This window comes from Diadema setosum, chromosome 17 (assembly GCF_964275005.1).
Source record: "Diadema setosum chromosome 17, eeDiaSeto1, whole genome shotgun sequence".
Lineage (NCBI taxonomy): Eukaryota > Metazoa > Echinodermata > Echinoidea > Diadematoida > Diadematidae > Diadema > Diadema setosum.
The window spans coordinates 31,331,613-31,359,398 of record NC_092701.1 but is presented as its reverse complement, the minus strand read 5'-3'; the positions used below and the strand labels follow the sequence as shown (position 1 = coordinate 31,359,398).

General features: G+C 38.9%; 2 protein-coding genes and 2 non-coding genes across 4 annotated transcripts in view; 1 reads left to right on the top strand and 3 right to left on the bottom strand.

Annotated features, from left to right (window-relative positions):
• LOC140240786 (protein SCAI-like) overlaps nucleotides 1-5,982 on the top strand; it is a 28,540-nt gene extending 22,558 nt beyond the window's left edge. The window contains exons 13-14 of the mRNA XM_072320559.1: nucleotides 4,374-4,474; nucleotides 5,519-5,982. Of these exons, the coding sequence (XP_072176660.1) occupies nucleotides 4,374-4,474; nucleotides 5,519-5,662 (245 nt within the window). The 3' untranslated portion in view covers nucleotides 5,663-5,982. The remainder of the gene's footprint in view (nucleotides 1-4,373; nucleotides 4,475-5,518) is intronic.
• Nucleotides 5,983-15,459: 9,477 nt separating this feature from the next.
• LOC140241052 (large ribosomal subunit protein eL8-like) lies at nucleotides 15,460-24,599 on the bottom strand. Its single transcript, XM_072320824.1, has 6 exons — nucleotides 24,568-24,599; nucleotides 21,499-21,619; nucleotides 19,466-19,615; nucleotides 18,854-19,074; nucleotides 17,221-17,421; nucleotides 15,460-15,897 (listed from the first exon to the last, which is right to left on the bottom strand). Exons 1-6 carry the CDS (start codon nucleotides 24,568-24,570, stop codon nucleotides 15,796-15,798), a joined length of 798 nt encoding a protein of 265 aa, XP_072176925.1. The 5' UTR covers nucleotides 24,571-24,599; the 3' UTR covers nucleotides 15,460-15,795.
• LOC140241305 (small nucleolar RNA SNORD36) lies at nucleotides 17,597-17,674 on the bottom strand. Its single transcript, XR_011902080.1, has one exon. It is a non-coding gene; the product is annotated as a small nucleolar RNA SNORD36 (small nucleolar RNA).
• LOC140241306 (small nucleolar RNA SNORD36) lies at nucleotides 20,459-20,535 on the bottom strand. The gene has a single exon (XR_011902081.1). It is a non-coding gene; the product is annotated as a small nucleolar RNA SNORD36 (small nucleolar RNA).
• Nucleotides 24,600-27,786: the final 3,187 nt, after the last annotated feature.

The following is a 27,786-nucleotide window of genomic DNA, read 5'->3' as shown; positions in this document are numbered from 1 at the left end:
AATAGACTTGCGTTTGATAATCGTACGAAACTTGAAAATTGTAGGGAACTTCTTTAAAACTCAGTTGCGTTTCAACGCGATTCTATAAATCAAATGCAAGTCCATCAAATCACACGCGCCGCTGTATTTAAACGCAAGAGCATTGCCGAGAAGACATGCAGTTTTTGTACGAAATTATAAGAAACTGCGTTTAAACGCATCTCTAAACATCTACGGAAGTGAGTTATTGTTGAAAAGACCTGTATTATTTTTTACTTCGTACGCAAAATTAAAAATTAAACGCAACCCCAAAAATCAAATGCAAGTCCATCAAATCACACGGAACGCTGAAAAGACTTGCGTTTGATAATCATCCGACACTAGAAAATTGTAAGAAATAAACGCAATTCTAAAAGTCAAATGCAAGTCCATCAAATCACAAGCAACGCTGTATTTAAAACGGAAGAGCGTTGCAGAAAAGACTTGCGGTTTCTGTACGAAACTAGAAACTGCGTTTAAACGCATAAAAATCTATACCGAAGCGTGCTATTGTTGAAAAGACTTTAAGAATCATATTTTTTTATTTCGTATTGGAACTTTCGCCGTGACCGAACTTAGTCTGCACTAGCAGGGGAAAGACATCGCAACATTTACACGTTTCAAACTACCGAAACGCATCGTGCTTCACGTAATGTCAGTGAAAAAATAGTAGCAAATTATTGTTACTGCAGTTCGCTATTCCGAAGGTTTAAATCTCAGTCCAAAGTTAAATAAGTCCGACGATGGAAAGATATTCATCTTTACGAAGGTTAGTAATCCGAAAGATGTCGTTTCCGAATTAACAAATTTTTCTTCTTCTTTTTATTTCAGACTGGCCCGCGCCGTACAGAGCGGTAATGTTGCGAATCGGAGCGCGAGAACAATTCATTTTCAGAGTATGGCAATAGAAATTTAAACAAAACAAAATCACATGGCGACTTAGGGAAGGAAAATCACACATCCTATTTCAACTCAGTCGGCACTGAAAATTATCTCGACAGAATCATAAGAAATCACACGCATATCTTCACAGCAACGCACTTGCATTTAAATCGCAAAGTTGCATGCACTTTGGGGAATATGCGTTTGTTTTTTCAAATCAAATTTAAAACGTACAGTGTCTAGAAACGGGTCCAGGTTTCGGATCCCGCTCTTTCAAAATCTCTCAAGAGATTTGGGTTTTGTGCAATGCCGTTACTAATCCGCGTGTGCTTGTCGCAATAAAACTCGAATGAAGATGTACACAGCGATAGAGGCTCAGCTCAGTAGATACCTGCCTCCAGTGACAATATTCATGTATACAACAAAAGAGTTTGTGAGCCCATTAGCGCAATGTCTATTCATGACTATGTGTAGCTGGTGCCCGATCGATACTTTCATTGTTTGATGGCACATGACTAGTTGACCATGGAAAGGGGATACATGTATAGGCCTACAGCTTGACTGCTTCCGCACAGGAGGAATACCAACCTGTCCATTCTCAAGTCGACCTGCAAAGAGAATCTCGCTTTTGAGCATTTCAGGCTCTTGGAGATGTGGAATTGGGTTGTGTAAAGCTAAAAGCCGCGTTTACACCATGTTCCCGGCAACCACGGCAGTCACATTTCAGGCCATCAAGGACAAAACGGGACGGACGTGAAACAACGCTGTGAGACGAGATAGGCAAATGTGACAGGCCGTGATTGCCGTGATTGATATTCGTTGATGTGACAAATAAATACGATTCATTAATCCGAAACCGCACGAATTTTGTGATTCTAAAGGTGCATTTATCGGGATATGAAATTAATTACGTTACTCTGAAAACGAATAACACAACTTGTTCCTTTTAATTTCTGGGATTAACAAAACATCAGAAAGCAAAGCTTATTTAATTTTCGGATTTTTAGTCTGACATTGGGGGTTAGTAGTTCGGAAAATAAGTATTGAAAATCTTTGAGGCAAGAAAATACGTTGAATTCTTATTATGGCATCGTTATTTCCTTTGCCTTATGTTCATTATTCCGAAAGAAGAATAAGGTTCGTAAATCCGATGGTTCTTTTTGCAGAACCCGCAAAACACGCAAATTTGATATGCCTTAACTAATAAATTTGTTAATCCAAAATTGTATTAGGGCTCGTTAATACCATTTGTGGCATTATTCCGAAGGTTCGTAAATGTGAGAATGAATTACGTGCATGGTACGAAACTTATATCATTTTTGGCTAAAAGAAAATTAAAAACGCCGAATCTTTTCCTGTGACGGGAATATGGGGTTTATTTCTGAACGTGACATCGTTTACTTCTTTGCACGATATTCATCATTCCGGAAAAAAAAAAAAAAGTATTCAGATGGTTCATTCATCCGAAAATGGAAAAAAGGTGGGTCGTTTATCTGTAAAGGAATTATCATATTCGTGGTAAGAAACTTCGTTTTCGAATCAGCTATATAACGTCCGAAATTTCGAAACTTATAAGAAAAGCGAACCTTCAGCATATTAAGATAGCGAATCGTAACAGTTTTTTTTTTTTTTTTTTTTAATCGAGCAGTGTGGAATAACAAATATCCGACATTTATTTTAGCATGGTATGGAGCAGAATGTTACTGCTATTCACTTCCAAAAGTAAAAGCAATCATCTGACATTTATTCTGGCATCTTCTGAATGTTATTGCTATTTACTTTCGAAAGTAAAGCAAACATCCGACATTTATTTAATCACCGTATGGAATTGAATATTACTCTGATTCATTTCCGAACGTCAGAGGAAACATTCGACATTTATTTTAGCATCTTCCGGAGCTGAATGTTATTGCTATTTATTTTCGAACATAAAAGCAAACATCAGACATTTATTTTATCATCATACGGAGTTGAATATTATTATTATTCATTTCCGAACGTCAAAGCAAACATTCGACATTTATTTCAGCATCTTCCGGAGCCGAATGTTATCCTTAATTCATTTCCGAATGCAAAATCAACATTATCTGACATTAATCTAAGCACCGTACGGAGCTGACTCTTACCGTTATCATTTCCAAAAGTATAAGCAAACATCCGACGTTTATTTTAGTATCATACGGAGTCGAATATTACCGTTATTCATTTCCAAAATTAAGAGCAAACATATGACATTTATTTTAGCATCTTACGGAGCCGATTGTTACCGCTGTTCATTTTCGAAAGTAAAGGCAAACATCCGACTTTTTTAGTGGCCCGACGTGCGTTTTTGGTGGCCCCGAGCCACCGGGCCACCGTAAGTGTCGAGCCTTGACTAATGTCATCGAAAAGTAAACCAGAATGCAACTTCTCGCTTGTGAATTATTGCTTGTGAATAATCGCAAAACTTTGGCAAAACTTTTGGAATACCAGCCCTGTTCATGACGCTTGGAAACTGCGAGTCGAGAGAATTTTGCGAACTGGTGCAATGTTACTCCGTAGCGTAGGCGACTGTACTTGACGATTAAAAATGCATGTGGAGTCGCAATCGTTTGTAAACTGTCTGAAGTGCGCGATTTTTCTCACCCTGTTTTTTGCCACGCGATTTATTTTTAACTGGCAAGAACGATGTGGAATTCTGGCGTCCACCGTAAATTGTGCACTTGCCGGCGCAAATTGTTCTTTTCATAGGTGAAGCCGTGCGCGGAAGGCACGTGGTTGGGATAATCCTTGCGTTCCTAAAGCGGAAAGGAACGCCATGAATGCGACTTGTGAGCAAGTCCGTTCTGTTGCGTCCAAGGAACGCCCTCATTAGGCTGATGAATAGAGGGATTAAGCCCCCCATTCTGCACGCAGGAGGAATAGGGGCGTCCCCTAACAAAAGGAGGAACGCGAGCATTCCCCATGCGGCCGAACGCTCGTGAAATTAAATCTGTCACGCCTAAGCAGAGGCAGAAGGGTGTAAAACTCTGTAGGACAGGGTGTGACATCATTTTTTTCTTTCTCTTCGCCAGATGGGCAATTTTTGCTCGCGTGAAAGATATCAGTACTTGCCCCCAAAATAGTGCCAATGTATTGATTGATATAATGCTATATCAAGTGGCTTATTTCACAGCAAGTTTTTACTAGGTCATGGAGTAGGTCAATTTGAACCCCCCCCCCCACCCCAAAGATCTAGGAGACTGATTGTCCTTAAAGCAATGTGTTCGTATACTGAAGCTAGAAAAGCAGACAAGGAACACATATCCTATAGTAATCCATTGTAAATGAGTGTTCAAATGAGGACTTCTGCAGAAGTTTAAGAACCATTCCCCAGTTGTGTAATAAATATTGACAATTTTTGACTTCTTCAAACTAATGCGTGAATAAATTTGCCAGTGAAGCGAGCAAGTGTGTTGCAAATTTTTGACGAAAGCCATTATGTGTTTTTGCAGACCATGTCTACAAGCAGTTCTTCAGTGACGAGTTCCTACGGCTACTGGTGACCCGCTACATCTTCTGCTATGCTGTGCTGCGATACCACCGGGGATTCAAGGTAGGTGGCCCATGTGTAATTTTTGCGAGACCCCTCGTCTTCTTACTAGAAAACACAAGTCACAAAGTGTGATAAGAAACAAGGTTGTTTACAGTGCAATATCTTGGTAATAATGAAATAATGATGATAGTTTTACTCCATTTGGTGATTATAGTTATGATGCCAGTAATCAAAATCAAAGTAATTATTATTAGATATTAATTTATATTAAATGACACTGTGTCATACAGAAAAAGGCATTTCCCAACATACAGTCAACTGCCTGAATCGACCTTGCACAAGTCAAAAGATTGGCTTAGTCAAAGAAAAATAAGTTAATTGCATGGATGTAATTGTGTGTTGTTGATTCTGTCATGTAAGTCAGAATTTATATGAATCACAGTAGATGTTGTTTACAATTTAAAGAAACCTGTTGATAGATTTTCTTGATGTGCTGTATTTTGCCAAAGTATGCTGCATTAGGCTTTGATTAGATTTAATTGTGGGTAGAGATCTCTGAATGTTGGCTAACAATGTCGAGTCTTGCTATAACATTAGCCAGGAATGCCCAGTGGCTACATGATATACAATGTAATAGAAAGAATGGAAATGGCGATACATATTGTATGCATGAAATGACTGGTTTAAGATTGAAGGTCAAGATGAAAGATCACCATACTTTCAATTAAAATGTTATTGTATAGGTGTAATAATATAGTGATCAGGAGGTTGTAGGTTCGAATCCTGCTCGAGTATGTATGCCCATAATTTTTTATCATGGCTACTACTAAAACACTGATCAATTCAGTGCTTATTTACATTAATGTAGGACAATTTGTCAATCAGTTGCAATGATATAGTGTATGAAGATTGTTGGATTAAGCTGAATTAAGTTAGGGTCTAGTCCTTTGCTGTAGTATAAACCAAATGTGATGTCGATGAAAGGGAAGTGCTCTTACTGTCAGTAGCCTCGCGTACCTCTCAGCGGAAGAGAACATTTCCATCAAGGGGAAGGCATCTTCAGTTTTCACACACTCCATCTTCGTCTGCCTTCTCCTTTCACAGGACGAGAGCTACTACCCGCGATGCCTCCCAAACCTGCTTGGGCACGAAATTCTGGAGAGCACCCTGCTGCACAAGCAAATCCTGGACCTGGCCTCCATGCTTGATGTGAGGGCACTGTTCCTCGAGTTTGGGGAAATAGAGTGAAGACGCGGTAGCCCCACATCATAAACTTCCCACCAACTTGCCCTCATTCCACCTTTTTCTTCTCTTTTTCCTCCCTTCTCCTTTATCCCTTACCTCTCATTTGTCGTCACCACAAGTGGAATGCTCCACATGCCCAGTCCGAAGCAGAGTGGCCTGCATGTGCGTTGGCATGTCCAATGCATCTCCAGTACTGCAAAGGCTGTACTCCAGTGTCTGGAAAGGCTGGCCCCTGCACTGTATTCATGCAAAAACTTTGGTGGTTTCACTTTGTGCAGTATTCTCATCAAACATGTCTAACTTCTATAGAATTCAAGCCAGTCTGAGCACATGTACTAGTCTGATTTTACTCTTGCGTGTTTTTTTTTTTTCCTAGCATTTCTTCTTCTTTTTTTTTTTGGTGGGGGGGGGGGGGAGGTTGGATGGGGTGGCAATACTCCCTGATTTTGTGAAATCTTTAGTGCTTTATTCATTATCCAATATATCACAATTCCCCTGACTGCACGGTAGTGCCTTCCTGTGGTCTTAACATGTGGTTGCTTGTTTGCCTGTAGGAATTGTATCAGGGTCTGGGATATGGCACTGTAAAACGAGGAATGTTCGCGAACATTTCAAATTCACAAATTTCGTGAGAGCCAAGATTTGCGAAATTAAAATGCATGTGAAAGTTCTTGTCTACACTATATGCATTGAATGTTAGAGGTAACTCGCAAAAATTTCATGGGCGGAAAAGGCCGTCGGCTCCAATTCTCAAAAAAAAATTCATGCAACGAAAATATCTTGTTTTACAGTAGCTCTGACTTCTATTTCAAGTTGCATTGGGCACATTGTTTTTGTCCCTGTTCTCAACTGTCACTGAGAATTACTGCCGGTAGTGTTTGAATTCAGTAGCGGTAGAAAGGCCCATACAGAATGTCAGCTGTGTGAGCTCTGACGGTGTCACACTGAAATGTAATGAGCTGCCTGTAACCCTTGTGAGAAGCCAGTCACTATTAGAATATCACCTTCTTTAATACTGTCAATCTGATTTACTGTGAAATTTGATGTAAGAGTATGTCCGTGTAAGCACATTGCCAAAGCTCAAAGTGACGTTAGTGGAAAGTGTTTAATGATTACATTTCCTTGTGTAATGATGGTGATATTTCAGAATGTCTTTTTTATTGTATTATATATTTTGTGGACTGCAAGGATTCTTGCACAAGCTTTGTTGACCAAACTTTTAATTTCCAAATGCTAAAGATTGATATTCTTGTCAAAATGGAACTTCAATGAGTTCTTCAAATTGAATTCTTTGCGGTGTTTTGGAAAACGAATGCAGACTTTTTATCTCAAATTGATTTCATTCTCTCTGATGACTTTGTTTCACGAGAAATATTTGATATTGGTTTGATATTTGATATTTGATATTCTTTGCATTTCAATGGCTTAACCAAAATGATGTAGTGATTAAGTGCGTAAGAATTCCATTACCTCAGTGTCTAAGGTGTGTCTGATAAATGACTGCAGTCTTCTTTTTATCATTGTGAGCACCATCTTTTCCTCAGTGTTGTTTGCTATTTACCCTGTTGCAGACTAGTCCAGAGTATACCCATATCTATGGGAAAATAGCAAAATGAGCTCATCGTCAATGGGTTAAGAGCTTTATACAGGGATCACAATTACCTGTAATAGTTATTGGTGCTGGGGCAGTATGTTTGTGGTGACAATATCACACTTCCCACCCTCAGTCTCCCATAATAGGGTTTGCCCATCCCTGACAAGAAAATCAAAGACAAAAACAAAAACAAACAAAAATAGAAAACACTGTGAGAGTGCAGACCTCTGCCAAACAACTCATTTCCACCCATACAAGCACGCTGAAAATTCCACAATGATAGCTAAAAAAAGAAAACAAAAAGAAAGAAAACAAAAGCAGAGAGTGCTTACCTCATCAGATTCCAGTTGGCTGCGTGGCTCCTTGAGCAGAGTTCATGCTTTGGTATGCATTATGCAAACCTCAAATACATGCCGCTTGAACTCGTGACCCTATTTGCCAAATTATTTAAAAAATCCTTCCAAAATTCATGAAAATTCCCAGATCACTACCAAAATTTCTCATCTTTTACTTGTGTCATTTTCAACTTTTCCTGTTACACTTTACTTTTACTCTTATATTGTGACAAATCATTGACTGTATCAGAAATTATGATCCTGAAATAAGCAAGTGGATTTTGCAGGAAAGAAGAGGAAGACACTATCCACCAAAATGAGCTATTTTTTTCCAAGTGGTCAGTACTTGCATCATATATAGCCAGTGGGCGTAGCATTTCAACACAATTGGAAGAGTGAACATTGCAACAAATTTTAACAAAAGACGTAACAAACTTTTCTGGCGCCATTAGCCAATCATGAACGAGTATTCCTCAACTTTAGTGCCCTTTTATGGATATATGCATGTGTATTTTCATTTCATTATGATTCACTCAATTGAAAGGGTGTAGGTAATTCTCAAGATGTTCGCAGGATTTCACAGCCCCGGGGAAGCTAGGGGGGAAAACCTGTCAGGTTCTATCCATTGTACTTGGCAATTTGGCAAACGTTTCTGTGATTATTAGGCATAGCAACTCGAGTCGTGTTGCCATGGTTCCATTTTTAATCTCAAAGTTTCACCTTTCCCCAGGGTTTGCCATGTCTGTGGCAGATGCAGCCTGGATTGTGACAGAAACTTGAGTTTTGTTTGTGTGCGGTATATAATGTACTCCTTTCTCTTTTCTATGGTGAATAGCAATGATAATCGTAGGCTCAATGAGGATTAGGAATCTGCCATCTTGAATCTTGGTTAAAGGTAATTGTGATGCATGTGGCATACAATGTATTTTCTAAGTAAAGGCTGCCAGTTAAGTGAGGAAGACAAACGGTCATAAATAGAACATGTGCATTTCTGATGATATCATTCCAGAGTAAGCGTACATTTTGAGATGAAGTTATATGTCTCTTATCCTAACCAAGTGAGTATTTTTCGTGATTTGCAACCAAGATTATTACAGCTTGTGTTAAAATCTGATTTTGTACATTCACAGGTGTGTGGCATGAATATTCATCTCTCTGTATTTCCTGCTCTTGTTGCATAAACAGAGAGTGTGAGAGAGAAAGAAGAGAGAAGGCGAGTGAGCAGCGTGGTTATATTGTGGAGATACTGCCCTCTGTAGTCCAGAAAGGGTGAACTGCTTGTTGATGTGCACAGTGGGTGCTAACAGGATATGGCAGAATGGCCTACATTGCAGTACAGAAACATCCTTAACCTTGTTGAGAGGATGATTCTTGGGCCAAACGTTTTTTAAGCATTCCGAGCAACAATTTCGAATGGACAATACTTCTGTTGACATTAATTCTTGTTTAGTCCCATATCTCGTTATACCAAGCCCTAATTAAGTATTTCTATGATAGCTCAGCTACAATTGTCATTTGGTACAGACTTTTTTGTGTGGAATTTCAGTTAAAATGTCCGAATTAGAATTTCAGAAGAAAATAGAAACTGTTTCAGGTTTTACTTTATGGATTTCCATTGAAGGCTGACAGGCATCCTTCCATTAATTTCTCTCAAAAAAAAAGAAATATGGATAATTAGTTTTGTAGAACTGAATTTTAGATTCTCTTCTGGGACCATGAGTCAATGTTGTGACACAGCAAACCAAATTAAAGAAATCAGATGAAACATCGCATTGTAGAACTGTGGTTAATGTTTGTATTTGTGAAACCCACTTCTCCCTTCCGTCCACAGCAATTTGCGATGGATGCAGTCACTGATGTTTTTTTTTTTATTTTATTTTTTATTTTTTAAGAGACTGTTTTGATTATTACTGACTTGTGTCATTGAATGTTGTTGCTACTTTTGACCATGTTTAGAAAACTGAAAGATTGAAAATGAAATGACTTGAAAATGGCCAGCTTAAGAAGCTGGTAATGATATAGGGAAGAGAATTGATCCTCTTGAAGAGCGGCCGAGACAAAGAGGGAGTATTACCGTGAGTTCTTGGTATTTTGCACTCAAGTAGGATGATGTTGTGATGGTGTGGCAAAGTGCTCCCAAAAGGAAATTTAAGTGTAGTCATTTTCACTTTCAAAAACTATCATATCACACCACTTTCTTAAATGTAGCTCATGCTTAGTGTGAAACAAGAAAAAAAAAATCCAGCCTACCTAGAACCGACTGTAGTTTAAAGGTGCATAGTCCCGGTGTTTTGTCAAATGCGTACGCGGGCGCACGGCGCTAGTTTCCTATAGAGACCTACGCTATTGACTCCTCTTAGCGCTTACACTTTGGCCCACTTTCCCGAGTCCGAAGAAGTCCGATTCAGTGTAGTCAGTGGTCGGATCACAGTTCGGCTCATGATTCGGCTGAGGGGGATGACAGCTTTAGCAAACTTCTTTTGTGATGTCATAATAACAAGCACATTATGCACGCACCCTGGCATTACTACAGACTGCGCGATGCGCAGAGAAGACAACGAAGGCAACGTTACTTAGCAACACCTACGCACTTTACTCTTGATGACAGCTCAACTTCGGGTATCTTCGTATCAAAGCTAATGGTGCTCGGCAGTATCATCAACAGCGCCCTCTACACTACCGGGACTATGCCCCTTTAAGGGCATAATCTGCTTTTTCCCCATTTATATGTACCTCCCCTGTTTTCTAACACCACATAAGTTTAATACAAGACTATTAGGCTACAGATCACCAGCTACACGTCCGATTTGCAGAGTCTAGGCAAATCTTGACTACGATTGCTGTGGTCTGTACTCCAAGTGGTAAGTGGTACAGCTTTACTCCAGCAACTCATATGTTTGTGTGTATATACATTTCCATAAATTATATTGTGACAAAAAGATAAATTTGTGTTTGTATATAGTGTGAATAAAGCACGGGTCCTTCAAAACTTGTTTCATTTGTCTGCACTTTGTGAAGTTCCAGTTGCTTGTAACCATGCAGCTGGATTCGTTTATTTGTGTAATGTGTGTATTTGTTAACAATGCATTTATAGTTCACAAACTGACTTCTTTTCACATTTAGGTCCTTTATAGGGAAGTTTTCCAAACATGATTATGTGGATAAAGTGAATAATTATAGAAAGATCTATGAAACAATGCACTATAAATACAGTGCACTCCCATTAATAACAAACATGGTTTCTGTGAAATTCTCTTTGCAACGAAGTAAAAATCAGGTTCCAAAATTATCATCTATCTGTCTTTCTATACTTAACTGTTCACTAATTGCAAAATGTTGACACTGTATAACGAAAAAGAAACACACACACACACACACACACACACACACACACACACAAAATAAACAAACTGCCAGTCCTGATGACTTTAGTTGTAAGGGGAGTGTGCTGTCACTCACAACTTTTCTTGTCATTCAGGGGGAAGGGGAAGAATGTAGGTATTACTGAAGACCACGTAGCACATAATATTTATAGTGTTTTGCTTTGAACATTGAGAAACACCAAAGCTACAGTTCACGATGAAACTATTAGCCATGTTGAAACAAAAAGCATGGGAGTTTTACAATATAATCAACATAACTCTTTCTTTTGGCAGGGCACACTGGTCCTTCAGTACATGTATCAGTGATTTCGACAATATATCGCTTCCCTCCAGTTGCGACAGCCTACTCGTTTTTGCATAGATGGGGGGGGGGGGGGGGGCATGCCTTGCAAAGGGGAAACTGAAAGCAATGAATAAGAGCATTATGTCACCCTAAAGCTGTACTGTTAATAGCAGACACTCAAATTCAAATGATATTCATTACTTAATTCCATCTCGGCAATTGTTTGACAATCAGCGTGTATGACATTATCATATGTCACAATCAATATTACACAAATCTACATTCCCATTGTTCAGTGCTCAGAAAGCAACATCAATATGCTGCTCAACAATGGGCTGTATACAATTTAAACTGCCATTAGAGAGACAATGCCGTCACATTTCAACAAAAGGGCCCATCTCCTAATACATTGCGTGATATAAAGTCATACCTATAAATATGTACGTACAATGTATAGGCCCAATGCATCAGACACACACACACACACATAATTTAATCTGTATTGGTGCATGTTCTGTATGATAACTGTACATATTCAGAAATCATTTCATTCATTCTGCTAGCTTGCATTAGTTGTTGGTAAGCCTCAATCATTACACAGGTTTGCATAAAATCGTAAGTTGGCAAATTGGCATGAGAGCCACACTTCCAAGCATGACATATCAAAGAAGCTACAAAGATCGCATGAAACAAGTAACACACAACAGCTGGTTGCCATTAGCAACAGAATTATACCAGTTCCTTAACCGGCCTGGAACGGTATGACCCCTGGCAACAGCTTGGGGCAGAGTGGAATCCCCCTTTTCTGATGCATGCCTTTTCAAAATGAAACTAAACACAGACAAAATTGAAGCACTTTCAACCAAAAGGCACTAAAATCCATTGATAAGTGATGGCTTTAGTGCCTTTTGGAAGCAAGCTCTTCAAATACACACCCTATTTTCCTTGAACACTTATACTGGGTGTGACTGAAGTGACCAGATACATTTTGGATATTATCATGATTGCTTTTTCCACTCAAGAAGTTACCACACAGAGTAATTCAATCTCTTTTTCACATTTCTAATTTTGCTTTTTGGTTGTTTTCTACGAGCGAAATGAACTCTATCTTGCACTTTAGATTGAAACAACAGAAAGGGAAATGAAGAAGAGAGGGATAGTTTACAAAACCTCTGCATATGCATTAACATGACTCCTCAGCATATTGGTGACCATGAATCATAAAACCAACAAAAAGTCACACAACCTAATTTTACACAAGGACTCAAAATACAATGTGTAAAATAGGTGACAGTTAATCTTTAGTTGTTTTTTTACATTTTCTGAAAGAGCAATTTTCTACATACACCGTACATACCAGTATTGTAATTCTTAAGTTTGGGATTCTAAAGTGAATGGGAAACAAATATTGTAGTTTTTTGGAACACTATTCTTCTAGAATAGTGTGATTAGGTACACATAATTATGTCTTGTGTATCTCATAGACCAGGTACATGTTATGTCCTACTACTTTTGTCAGAATCATTTGAATTGTATTTACATGAGGCCATTTGTGCATTTTCTTTAATCTGAAAAAACAAACCTCTTTTTGCATGGAAACAGATGGACCGATAGAACATGGGATTGTCACATAAAGCTCAAATCAAAATAAATTCTCACAAACTTCTGTACTCATCATCTCCACTTTGGAAGAGGAATCTCTCAAAACAAACTTAAACCTCTAGAGCTTTCCACTCACGTGTGTGACCTTGCATCACAAAACTGACACAAGAATACTGCTAGCTTTTTTTTTCCATTCAGTTCAGGCCATGAAAATTAGACAGTACAACTCCTTCAAATTGGATGTTCCCACCAAACTGAAATGAGTGAGAAAACTGGCATAGAACTTCAGGAGGGTTTGGCCTCACTGTTTGTGCACATACACAAACACACACACATCCACACACACACACACACACACACACACACACACAAAGGATCTAAAAAATCCATAGTAACCAGGATGCAAAGATTGTCTCACTATCCCGACACTTGGCACATTCACATGGTACATCCCACTCCTCTTTCTGGATACTCTTTCTGCAAAATAGAGCTAAAATGGTATATTTTAAGACCCTGAAGTAGCATTTAAAAGAATTAATCATAATGGGTGTTATCAATGCGAAAATCTGACTGTAATTTTTTTGGGACATACTGCAGTAAGTCGCCCAAAAAATTATAATTAGAGATTTGAATTGATAACACCAAATATGATCAACCTATCCAGGGGCTACTTCAGGGTCTTGAAATATAACATCTTAGCTCTATTTTGCAGAAAACCCCATTCAATTTGGTTAAGCGGTCACAGAGAAATGTGGATTGTTGTAAAGCATGTCATGAGTCTGATTCTTCCAAGTTTAGCACTTCGATGCCCTTGTGTGTGAAAACATACAGAACTTGGACAGAAGAGATTCCCGACATCCTCTATACAAAATTCCTCATTTCTCTTTGACCACTGAAGCAAATCGAATGAGGTTTTCTGTAAGATGTGGGCAATGAGTTATAGTTTCATGCCCTGAATATGTATTTAGATTGATTCACTATTTTTAAAGATATCATTGCGGAGGGCCCCGTTGTATTTTTTTTTTTTTTTTAACATACTATACAATGTGTAAAATAGGTGACAGCTAATCTTTAGTTGTTTTCTTTTTTTTTTTTTTTTTTTTACATTTTCTGAAAGAGCAATTTTCTACATACATACCAGTATTGTACAGTAATTCTAAAGTTTGGGATTCTAAAGTGAATGGGAAACTACTATTTTTGCAGTTTTTTTTTACACTATTCTTCTAGAATAGTGTGACAAGGTACACATATGTCTTGTGTATGTCATAGACAAGGTATGTCCTACTACTTTGTAAGAATCATTTGAATTGTGTTTACATGAAGCCATTTGTGCATTTTCTTCAATCTGAAAAAAAAACAAAAACCCAAACTACACACCCTCTTTTTGCATGGAAAGAAATGGACCGATAGAACATGGGATTGTCATATACATTCCCATAAAGCTCAAATCAAAATAACTTCTCACAAACTTCTGTACTCATCATCTCCACTTTGGAAGAGGAATCTCTCAAAACAAACTTAAAACTCTAGAGCTTTCCATTCACGTGTGTGACCTTGCATCACAAAACTGACACAAGAATACTGCTAGCTTTTTTTTCCATTCAGTTCAGGCCATGAAAATTAGACAGTACAACTCCTTCAAATTGGATGTTCCCACCAAACTGAAATGAGTGAGAAAACTGGCATAGAACTTCAGGAGGGTTTGGCCTCACTGTTTGTGCACATACACAAACACACACACATCCACACACACACACAAACGCACATACACACACACATTGATTTCTCTCTTTCTCTCCCTTCTCGCCTCTGGCCTCGCCTCTGGCCTCTGGCCTTCTCGCCTTCAATCAATCCATCGTACAATACATGTGTGTCTTTTGTGTTAGATGACTGTTCTTCTTGAGAAAGTACAAAATAAATAGCAAAAACCAAGACCAAATTAGTTTCTATCACAGTCTCAAAAGCCATTAAAAGCAGTCTCTTCTTTCTAATCAGTATCACTTCCTCTTTTTCATGAAAGTGACTGAAGAGACTAACCACAAATGACAACTAAAGTACAAATGGAGACATTACGAGTCATTACAATCACATCACAGCTTTCCACTTTTAAAATGAGCTTTTCCGCGTACAATCTCACAACACGCACACTCTTACTGCAACCCTGTCAAATCATAACATACGGCGCACTGCTTCACAAGCTACACTCGTATTCCCCATGATGTGATGATGGTGATTTTATAATGATTGAACAATTTTGGACATGACTCATTTCATTTTCCCATCCCTTCCTTCCCCGTCACGGATATATGTGCAAAATTCAAAGAAGAAAATGAACATTAAGAAGTTGTCACATTGGTGATCTTTGAAAAAAAATGATAGAAGTTCTAAACAATGGATGCATAAACCAACACACACTGTACTTCTCATTACAACTGTATCCATCTGTCAGTCTCCAGACATTTCACTTCAAAAACAAAACATCCCACCAACAACACTACAGCAAACAATGCATACGCACTTCCACAGTGAATCTATGTGGCACTGGGTATGACTAAAACTCGCCTCCAAACTCGCAGAAAAGAGAGTACACGTGGCGCTTCATCTTAAGTCTTTCAGTTTATTTTATTGTTTGCTATGAAAGCAGAGATGTGATTTTACAATCATGCCATAGGTCTTGGAAAACAAGTGTGGTTTCTGAAAAAAAGCAAGGAGGACCCTGGTCACTGATCAGGAGTCACGCCATGGTCATCACGGGGAAAAAAAGAGGCAAGATGTAGAACACCAACCCTGGAGAAGGGAAGGCTGTCTCAGTCTGTGGGTGGCCGTCTTGTTAACGAATAATGAGGAGATACAAGGCCTGTGTGTGGTGGTGGTGGTGTGAGTGTGATATGTCAAGATCGAGCAAGTCTGACGCCGAGTTTGTGGAGGGGCATCTCACCCTAGGCCCTGGCTTCCAGTTCCTTGGCCTTGGCCTTCTCCAGCTTGGTGATGCGGGCCTGGCTCTTGCTACCCACTTGACCTCCGCCCCAGTGACGACGGATCTGGGAGGGACAGGTGGAGAACAACAGGAAGGGATTGAGAGGATGGGAGAATCATTTTCAAGGAAGTGAGACTGACCCTTGTAGCGATGATACCGCCCTGGTTGGCGACAACCAAGTGGCAACTTACTTCTCTTTTCTCAAAAAGTTTTTCATGGTAATACACTGATGAATAATACCTCTCGCACCCTTCGGGCGAAGGCATAGAAATTTGATGAATAAAGGTGACTCATGAATTTTGTTGATGAAACATGCACAGATTTCAGACTGTAATATCTTTAACATTATCATTTTTTTTTTCATTTTCTGTTCCCTCTTTCCCATTAGAACTGCTTTCAGACCTAGTTAACAAATATCAGTAACTTTCACTGGACTCTTGCTTTGTGTGAAACATGAGGGCAATGCCGGCATTACAGACATTACATTTAGAGATTTTTTTTTGTGACCTTGTGGGCTTATTTCAACAACTCAGCATAATCATTCTTAATCCATTCATGGTTTATTCTAACACAGTCATCCTGAAATGTTAACAGTCCGAGTGTTGATCTGTTACTATAATCATTTGGTAGATATTACACAAAATGCTTGCCGTTAAGGACATTGCATTTTTTGGACACGATTATTTACCTCCATGTGAATATGTTGAGAAATTTATGAATCAGAGCATGAAGTAAAAGGAATTTTCTTCTGAAATGAATGCTCAGGTCCTGTTTAAGTTGTAGATGGATAATTGTGTACAACACATTCAGCATTTACTCTACAGGTTCACAAATGTAGGGTTACGGACATTACATTTTTAGCGTTACAGACATAACAACTTTGTCCACTTTTGAAAGTCCCAATATTCATATTTTAACACAGCTCATATCTGAGACAAGGCTAATATTAGTGTGTGTGTGTGTTTTTTTTTAGGTTCATTTTCAACCATAAACCACTTTGAAACAAATGGTGAAGTGTTAATGAATATGGAATAATGAGAGTCAAAGATAGTGTGTGTTTTTACAAAAATTATCAAAAATTTTGCCCCCAAATGGGTTTTTTGAAGAAAAGAATGCCTATCAATGCACTTCAATTGTATCAAAATACCACTCAAGTGAAAGAACTTGACAAGTTCTAGCATTTGATACTAAATTTGTCCCTGTAGCTCATATATTTTTCAAATTATTGCAGATCTAGAATTTTTAGGAAAAGTAACATTCTCATATATTTTTCAAATTATTGCAGATTTAGGATTTTTAGGAAAAGTAACATTTTTCATGGAATTGCCCATAAGGTGAAAAACAAGCAAATAAACAAGATACGATTTCGTGAAATGTTCGCACACACCTCCTCAAATCTGTCGTTGTAGTTGGTCCTGACAGCGTCTACCAGCTTTGAGAGGGCGCTCTTGTCCTCTGGGTTGACCTGGGTGAAAGCGAGGCATGCCGCCGTCTTGCGGTGCACAACCTGGCCCAGGCGGGACTTGCCCTTGACGATGCAATATGGCACGCCCATCTTTCGGCACAGCGCAGGAAGAAACAGTACAATCTGAAGAAGGCAAACATTGGATTGATGGGGAAAAAGAATAAAACCCAACCAAATCAGACAGGTTAGTTTCTTTGTCATGACATTTGCTGAAATCAGCACTAAAACCTGCACTGAGTAAGGCTTTCAAGATACCTGGCTACATGGCGCACCAGGCCAAGAATTCTTGCCTTATCTTTCTGCTCAGTTTTAAAAAGCTCGATTTTGTAATCTACACGATGCTTTTCAGGTGAAGAAATTCATCACATCACTGCAGAAAGAGTGCACTACCTGGAATTTCTGAACTTCCCATCTCAACTTCCTGATAGGAAAGAGATACAGAAGTATGTACAATGCAAGTAACCATCCATTTCCAGCCAATACCCCGTCCTATCATTTCTCAGGCAATTTTAAACCAAATGAAAACCATACCAATGAAACAATTACAATGATGGTGATTACAACAATACTATCACCAATGATAACAACTGCATTGTGATATTCCTCCATGGTGTGTATTCAGATAGGCACAATGCTGTATGCACATGTAATTTGATCAGAATATAGTCTCATTAGGATGCTGCAATCACATCAATCAGAAGTGAAACTAAATTATCTGATTAAACTGTGAAAAAGGCTTGATGGATCATCTTTCCCCAGCCGATGACACATATCCCTTTGGACAAGTCTTCAAATGTTTAAATACTTGTATAGACCTTCCTTACAGGCCCAGAAATCACAGCCATGCATTAGATACCTCATTAGCATGTCTTTCTAAGTCTAAACGTATAATCAAGACTTCCTTAGCATTATACAACTTGTACAACATCATTCACTTTTTTTTGTTGTTGAATAAATTACTTCTTTTTTTTTTAACATACAGTTTTACTCACAACGCATAATCACATAATATACACATACAAATGTGTAACAACATGCAGCTATGCACACCCATGAAACTTTGGCTTGCATGTGTGTTACCACTTTTTCAAATTTTGTAGGAACACTAGGTCCTGTTTACCCTTGGGAGCAGTGATTTAAAGAATGTTCAAGATATCACTTTTGATGCATATGTGTAGGTCAGTTGTATCACAAAACACCCAACCATACAAAATTTTTGCAATAAAGACTAAAATACAAGGAGATATTACTATTTTTTTCTCATTAAACTGTAACTGTAGACGGTTTAGTCTGAAAACATTTCTATTATAACTATTGTTCACATTTTGTATGTTTAACAATATTTAACATCGATTATACTGGTTCAAATTGTTACATTGGTTGTTTCTATCCCTAACTCACAGTTTAGAATGATTTTGAAGCAGTAATGAGGGGTTTTTGTTTCATCTGCAAATGGTAAATTATGCCTTTAATGAAAAGGGTTAATTACAAAATTCAGAAAGTGATGGATGTCCAGTAGAGCATGAAAGTCTCATGCCACGGGACAAGCGGTCACCTCAATGGGCTCCACGTCGTGGGCAATGGCCACAAGCTGGGCCTTCTTGTTCTCCACCAGGCACGTGACGGTGTTGACGCCCGACATGATGCGGGGTGCCCGCTTTGTGGGGACCTCCTCGCGACCCTTGACCCTGTCTTCGGCACGGGCCCGAAGCCTGGCCTTCTTGTCTTGCTTGGTCTCCGGCCTGTACTTGTTCATCAGCCGGAAAAGTTGGGTGGCTGACAAAAAAGAAAAAAAAGAAACGAAAAAACATTGATATGTAGTTGGGTCGGTAATTGTAAAATGAGGTAAATTTTGTATTTCTTTTTATCTTTTCCCCTTTTTTTTGGGGGGGGGGGAGGAGGGGACAACGGGATGTGAAATAAGCTTTTCAAAAGATTCAGAGTCTCAGGGATGGTTTATGCTGAAATCACATTTCATATAGCAAATACTCAAGACAACATCATTGACTCTGTAAGCAAGATAATGACATTCTGCAGTATATGACCATGTATGCATAAATTTCTCTCCTTAATTTAGGAAAACTTTAGCCAACTGCTTGACAATAGATAGAAAAACAACAAAAACAAAATCAAGAAAGAAAAACAAAGGTTGACCAAGAGCAGATACCAGTCTGTCTGTCGAGAGCCTGGGTGAACTGGTTGATTGCAGGGGGGACCTTGAGGCGTTGGTAGAGTACAGCCCTCTGGCGCTGCAGGCGGACGTACTTCGGCCAGAGGACGAAGCGGGACAGGTCCCTCTTGGGCTGGATGTCATTTCCTAGCACACAGGCAGATGTGGAGGAACGAGTGGGAGAGAAACGGGTCCAGCATCAGAAACATTGTAAAGCAAAAAAAAAAAAAAGTTGCTTGTATTCACTTCCCATTTAGAAAAAATGCTTCAAACATGTCAGATTCTTCAGTGCAGATATTTTCACTTGTTTTGAAAATGTGGTGCAAAAAAAAAAAAAAAAAATGAAGACATAGGATTATTTGCTTTGCAATGTTTTGTTGGCTTACAGGGATCATATAGTTTTGGTTGAGACCTAATTTCAGGTTTCTAACATTTTTTGTTGAGATAATGAGAAACCTCTTATGAAATATGAAAGAGCATGTAATTCTATGAGAAATTCAATGTTTATTTGATGAAAATTGGTTTTGAAATGGCTCAGATATCCAAAAAGGAGCGATTCTAATAAAGTTTATTACACACTTTATTACGATCGCTTTGTTTTACTTTGTTTTTGGCTGTCTCTGTCATTCCAAACCCGATATTCATCAAATGATCTTTGAATTCCTCTTAAAATGGTATGCTCTGTACTATATCATAACTGTTTTCTTGGTATCTCACAAAAAGTTAAAAGCCCAATTCTCATCTCCACCAATACTGTACCATCCCTTTTTAAACTCATGGTAGGCCTATTGTTGTTAGTAATGTACCAACAAAGTATAAACATACACACTTTTATCCAATTGACTGGGCACCATATCATTTACTCAACTTATTGATTACAGTCAGTTCATGGAACACTGAATGTGTTATGCTTTCAGCTTATGCCTGGTATACAACATCTTGGGCGCCTGTATCAGCTTGGACTACCACTCGTTCACTATGATCCCGCAGTCCACTCAGTTTTAAAAAGCTCGATTACAAACATCACACAGTATCAGGTGAAGAAATTCAATTTAACATCATTGTAGAGCAGGAAGAAGAGTGGTAAGGAGTCTTTAAGATCGTAACTGACAGACAAACAAACCCCATAAATCATTCCTTTAAGGTACACAAATACCTTTGGTTGAGATGGGGGATTCAGATTTTAACATCACATGGAATATAAAAGAGCATGCAATTTTAAAGGGACTGTACAGTACTGGTTGAGGTGGGGATTCATGTTTTGAAAATTCCTAAGTGAGATAATGAGAAACCTCTTATGAAATATGAATGAGCATGTAATTTTAAGAAGGATTCAATGCTTATTTGATGAAAATTGGTTTTCAAATGGCTGAGATATCCAAAAAAAAGTGATAATAATAAAAGACGACACGCCACGCCTTTTATTAGGATCTCTTTGTTTCACCTTGTTTTTGGATATTTTGGCCATTTCAAAACCGATTTTCATCAAATAAACTTTTGATACCCCTTAGAATTGCATGCTTTTTGACATCTCATAGAGTGGTTTCTGAATTTCTCGCAAAACGTTAAAATCCTCACCTCAACCAGAACTGTACACACCCTTTTAAGAACAATTCCAAGTTTATTCAATTAAAATATGTTTTAGAATGGCAGATATGTCAAAAAAAAAGGTAAGACAAATGCTCTGACCTGCGAGCTTTTTTGATATGGAATGTCAGTCATTTCAAAACCAAATTCCATTAAATAAACCTTGAATTCCTCTGAGAATTGTATGTGCTTTCATATTTCATAAAAGGTTTCTCATTATCTCAGAAAAAAAGTTTGAAACCTGAAGCCCCATATCAACCAAAACTGTACCATTCCTTTTAATTCTCTTCATAGCATGATGGTAAACACCAATCATACTTTACAGCGCAAGGTGCAATCTCTACTACACTGTGCACAGATCAGACACACTCACACATTTTGTGTCCTTATCATATCGTCACATGTGGATCTCAACTCTGGTCTTTCTCCTTGCTGTCACTTACCGATGCCAAAGTTCCTGGGCCTCTTCTCAAAGAGAGGGTTGACCACCTTCTTCGGCGCAGCCTTCTTGGCTGCATAAGGGGTCGGGGCGACCTTCTTCCCCTTGACTTTCTTTGCTTTGGGCTGAAATGCAAGAATAATAAAATGTGCATCAGATTTTCAATATATAGCCTAAAGGACCATGAACTAGCATCCTGACAGCCAAGGGGTGACACCAACAAATCTAGGGGATACAGTGTTCTACAATCATTCTGCACAAGGAACCAGTGGGATGTAACACGATGTGAGGTCATTTCCTGCTCATTTTAAAAATGTTACAGACTTCTCTATGATTCCAGAAAAACTAGCAGCAAACATGAAAACACTTGCTTTTGATGTTAAGTTATTTGGTCGCATTTCGAGTTCCTAGCAACAGGGCCCATACCAGAAGTGTTACAGTAGCAGACATTACGTCCAGCGCAGACAGCATGCAAGCCATGAAATAAAACGCCTTGGACAGAAATCTCCTCACATTCATGCGCAAGCTCGTTCTGAAAATCCCACAGCTTGCATAGCTTGCGCACTGTCTGCGCTGGATACAGCAGGACGCCTGCACGAAAGACGCCCAAAGGCAAGTAAACAGCAGAATTCCCGATAAAAGTGAACCCATAATACCTACAATGTAATACTCTCCTGACAAATTGGAGTATGATTGAGGGTACCACCTACATTAACTGTATCGTCACCCTAAGGATCTGTAGCTTGTTTATTCCAAAGTATAAAACAAATTCGCCTAATTCTTATCTCAAATATGCAATAAATACTGCAGATTTGAATGTCGTGACCGTTTCGTTGATTCTGAATCTCCGTTTTAAAATAGCGCAATTTTAGTGCGTGCGTTTCATTTTCTTCGCGAAGCTTAAAGGATAGTGTGTTCTACCTTGCGATCAGCACCCCCTCTCTCAATAGGTAATACACATGAATTTCACAGCCATGCGTCGTTACTGAGCGGATGTGTAATTGAAATGTGTTTAGTATGGTTTGTTAGTTTGTCTGTGAGTTTGATTTCGTTTTGAACTTCGTTTTTATTGTTTTCATAGCAAATGGCACTTAATCCCACGGGTACATTTCGTTCTATATGCAAACAGCCATGAAACGCAGGGTGCCGATGTCAAGGTACCCTGCCGATAGGTGGTACCCTTAGGGCCTTACATGTACGATACCCACCGTACCAGTGTGGAATAGCAATATGCACAAGATTAGGTTAGTTTTGATTTCATTTTTTTCTTTATATTTGTGAAATGATGTCAGGTGCAGGGGCTCAAGTTTTACTGTCATGGGGCCGAGTCATGCATGGTAAGGCAAGAGCTGCAGGAAAAAAAAAAAAAAAAAAAAAAATGCTGAAAATTTGGAGTGGGATCAGTGCGGTAGGCCTAGCCCTGCATTGAGCGAACCTGCTGGCACCCACCAGTTTTGGTGGGTTGCTGCACATCGGTTGATTAAAACCCAATTTTTTTTTTTCAAAAAGTTCTTCTTCTCCTCAATGCGGAGAGTGGACATGTGTAGAACAAAAAGTCACTGCCTGAACTTGCGACAATTTTTGTCAGATGTGAGATGGAGGAGAAGTGAACAAGGCCTCGGTCAAGTGTTTTATGAGCAACTTGCCCCGAGGCCAAGGCCCAAGCTAACCAGTTTCAAAGGCCTCCCACCAATCATGTGAGCACCCTAACTACACGCAGCCGCTGTCGCGAAGCGACGCGGCTGCACCTGTATTCCTTCGCAGACGTTGTCATTTTTCAGTGTGGTTGTGCGACTCCTTCATGAATATCTTTATTAATCGTGGAAAACTAAAATACAAGGAATTATCGTAATCTATGATAATCATTCAATAATCGGTATGCGATTTTTTGTTTAATTACGTCAAAAACTCACCGAAATTTGTGGCTGAAATCAGGTCTGTAAACGTCCTTATTGCTTCACTCCTCATCTGCGTGTTATTTGAATGGCATTCACTCTCATATACTACAACGTACAACGTAGGTAGTCGGAGAGCTAGAGGGCGCCTCTCCGACTACCTACATTGTACATTGTAGTATACAAGAGTGAATGCCATTCATAATAACACGCAGATGAGGAGTGAAGCAATAAGGATGTTTACAGACCTGATTTCAGCCACAGATTTCGGTGAGTTTTTGACGTAATTAAACAAAAAATCACATACCGATTATTGAATGATTATCATGGATTACGATAATTCCTTGTATTTTAGTTTTCCACGATTAATAAAGATATTCATGAAGGAGTCGCACAACCACACTGAAAAATGACAACGTCTGCGAAGGGCTGCGTGTAGCTAACGCCCACGGTTAGTGAGCACCCCAGCCAGCCATGCCATGCTCATGAAGTGGAGGGATACTTTTTTCGAGCCAGAGCAGAGCCCAATCTAGTGACAGGGACTATCATTACAAGCTACCAAGTCCGCATAAGGGCTCCCTCGAGTCATGCTGAATAGAAATCTAACGTTAGAATACGATCACGATCACACGCAGTCACACCTAACCAACGTTAACCCCGGCGCGAGGCGCTGTACACACAGGAACCTAACGTTAGCAGTAGCACGCACGCATGGGCTGAACCACACTGCACTGCCAACTAGGAAAATAAATGTTGGAAGGCTTTTTTTTTTTTTTAGATCTAGAGTCTATGCCTTATAGTTATACGCCTATGTCCTTTTGAAAGTCAATGAAAAGAACTACGGGACCAAGGGGCTCTGCATAGTATTTGTAGATTACGGATACATGCTACAAATCGTACGTGCTGAACGTTGTCCCATTGCAGGACAAGTGCAATATTTTCAGCGGGACATCAGTAGCTACGAGTGGTACTTCGCATAACATTTTGACCTTATGCGAGTAATCGGGTTTCATTTAACGACAAATGTCTTAATAACTTGAGAGTTAGTGAGAACATGACTACGATGTAGTGTCAGGCAATAATTTCTCATAACTAAGAGTTCAGGAAATTGTACATAAACGATGAGATGGTGGTGATATTGGGCGCTTTTTGGTCAACTGTTTGTAATTCCAACGTACCATGATTTCTGCCTGTAGTAAGAGAATTATCTGAACAGTGTAACGTAAAATCTCGCATTGCCCGAGAGCTATTCAATTCGATAGATAGATGTCGTGTCCAGTCGTTTCGTGAGAATTGGTTAAGGGCATTTTTTTTTTTTTTTTTTTGCTCGTGAAGGAACTGTGCACTTATCAACCAGCTTGATCGAATAAATCCAAAATAAGAAAAGAGTAGACGAAGGCAAGTAGGAGCAAAATCTCGTATATAGAAAAAGAAGAAGAAAGAAAAGAACCGTAGAAGGACATGTCCGAGACCACCGAAAACATGGAAAGTATCACGTCGATGTCTATAATCTTGCACCCATATTATGTTACACGCGATGGCGGCGGGGGACAGTAAGCTACAACAACAAACAAACAAAGAAAGAAACAACAAACCTCATGAATTCCCATATTATGCATGGCCGGCGGAACCGGGGGGGGGGGGGGGGGGACTCCCCCCCCCCCCCGCCACTTTTTTTGCACCATAGAAAGGAATACATATAAAAGGTGTCACCATTTTTTTACTCCGGAAGTGCGTAAGTGGCACTAGAAAGATATAGAGACCTTGAAGTGTGAGCGGGGCAAAGGTTATGTTTTATTTTGCGCTGAAGACTTTTTTTTTTGTTTGTTTTTGTTTTTTTGTTTTGTTTTTTGCTTGTCAGATGATAAACCGTAGTGGCGCACCAGAAACGCTCCGCCGGCCTTGTTAAGTAGTATTCGAATAATGTGTGTATGTTGGATGTTGGGTGGGGGGGGGGGGGGAGAGTCCCCCACCCGTTCCGCAACCCTCATCATTTTTTTTTTTTTCTTTGTACACGTATAAGAATATGTTTTCAAGCCCGTTTTCTTTTGGTTCGAGCATAGTGAGTAAAACAAAAAGAGGAAAACATGTCGACTGTGGGAAAAAAACAAAAACAAAAACATGCCTATATAAGGGAAATCGAAAAGCTACTGAGTCCGTGAGTCCGGGCTCTGATCGGGCTCCTCATTGGCCTACTGTTGTGTTGTGTGTGTGTGTGTGTGTGTGTGTGTGTGTGTGTGTGTGTGTGTGTGTTTGGGGGGGGGGGTGGGGGATGGGGCTGAACCCAAGAACGATGTTGCCTACTTATGCGTAAACTTTTCTCCACTTACACTTTTACACGAGTTTTGTTCTCTGATTTCAAGAGGGACTGTGATGCTTTATGATATCAGCATAGGCGGGATCGGAGAGTCATGGTTTAATTTTTTTTGTATAGTACTGTATTTTTATTTATTTATTTGTTGATTCATTTATATATTTATTTGTTTATTTATTTATTTATTCAATTCTTTATTTATTTATTTTGCCTGTATTCAGAACTGAATGAGTCATTCGTTTCTGGCTTAGTGACGGTGAATAATTGGTCCTCCGAAACCCGTTGCTTATTTTAGGCTGTTAGTCATTTGAAAGTGTAGATCATAAAGGAAAAAAAATAGCTTATTTTGGTTATGTAAATCCTGTGTACTGAAGATAATTACTGTTAGCAATTATGATGCCCTTGTAATCTGCATTATATTATATCATAATTATTAACATCTACATTATAGCAGTGCTTTAATAGATTTTGGATGATACTTATTCTTGCATGATGAAATTACGTGTTTGAATATGATTCACATTTTACAAGCCCTGCTTTTTAGTAGACCGCTCTTTATCATCGTTGTATACTTACTTTTCTGTCCACAATGCTATAAGTATGCGTTACTGTTCTTGTTGTTCTACTCAATTGCACGTAACATATTTCATAGAATACATAATGGTTCATACTGCACTAGGATGTATTTCTTAAAGTATGTTGCGTTTTGTGCGATGCATGTTTTGTATTTGTATTCTGTTTCACTCTTTTGTTGGATGGAAATGAATAATTGAATGAAAAGGAAATTATTTGGTTTAAAAAAAACATTCATAGGTTTGAACATAATCAAAGAGATCATTAGAATGTAGACCCTTATCGATAGTCAAGTGTACCTTAGCAATACTATATTGTTGTCGATGTAAGCGTGCCAGTGTGCATAGGCTATCAGTGCTAACTGACAAAATGTTTTTTCGCCTTTATCCATAGAAGAAATTATCGCCTTGGAATTTTGGTGCAGTCTCTTATTTTCACACACAAACACACACACACACACACACACACACACACACACACACACACACACGCACACACACACACACACACGCACATCATACCAAACATAATTTTGACTCAGTCCAGCTTTAATAATATCATCTTCTCTAATGTTATGAATATCTGACATTATTATTGATTTTACGTTGTATATCCCTTGTTCTCCTTTTTTTATGTTAAACATGCAACTTGTGCGTGTGCATTCTATGTATGTACCAATGTGTTCAGTGTAATATACATGCAAACAAAACTCCAGAAACGGACAATAAAATCGAAATGAATTGATTGACCCCATTCGCCTTATAACCTGAAGTGCAGCACATCTTTATTCACACTCTGATTTTTGATCCTCCATATGTTTTTGTCCTTTTTTTCTTGCTGTATTTACTTTTTTGTATATTTGCAAAAGAAAACTAGGCAGATGATTTTTGAAGGATGGTGTTTGCATGGTGTAGTACATAAGATACATTCGGTTTGCGGTCCACCATGTATAGTCCTTAGAAGGACTGTTGGAATGACAGGAGAAAGATACAAAGAAAAGGTCGGATGAGAGGTGAGAAATTGAGTAAGAGTATTCTTTCTGGAGTGAGTGTAGTCCTGAAAAGGACTGTGAACCGAGGAAAATAGAAGAGTGTAGGAAAGGACTCAACGTTTCGGACACGGACAGTTACTGTCCGAAACGTTGAGTCCTTTCCTACACTCTCCTATTTTCCTTGGTTCACAGTCCTTTTCAGGACTACACTCACTCCAGAAAGAAAGGAAAACTAGGCAGTTTATCGTTTATGAACAATATGTGGCTGTTTTGTAACGGCTACTGGGTTGAATGTCTATTATATCCACGTATTAAGTGCACATGCATGCATGCCTGACAAAGGACACGCCTGTTCATTCAATTTGAAAACTCGCCGCAGTCTGGACAAACTTTGATCGAAAGAACGACGTGTTTGTGAAACTGAAAGACATGTTTGCCTTGATTTTTTGAGGAATTGTTCACTGAAACACATGAAGAATAGAATAATTGAGCGTGCATCTATTAGTTCTTGCCTCATGA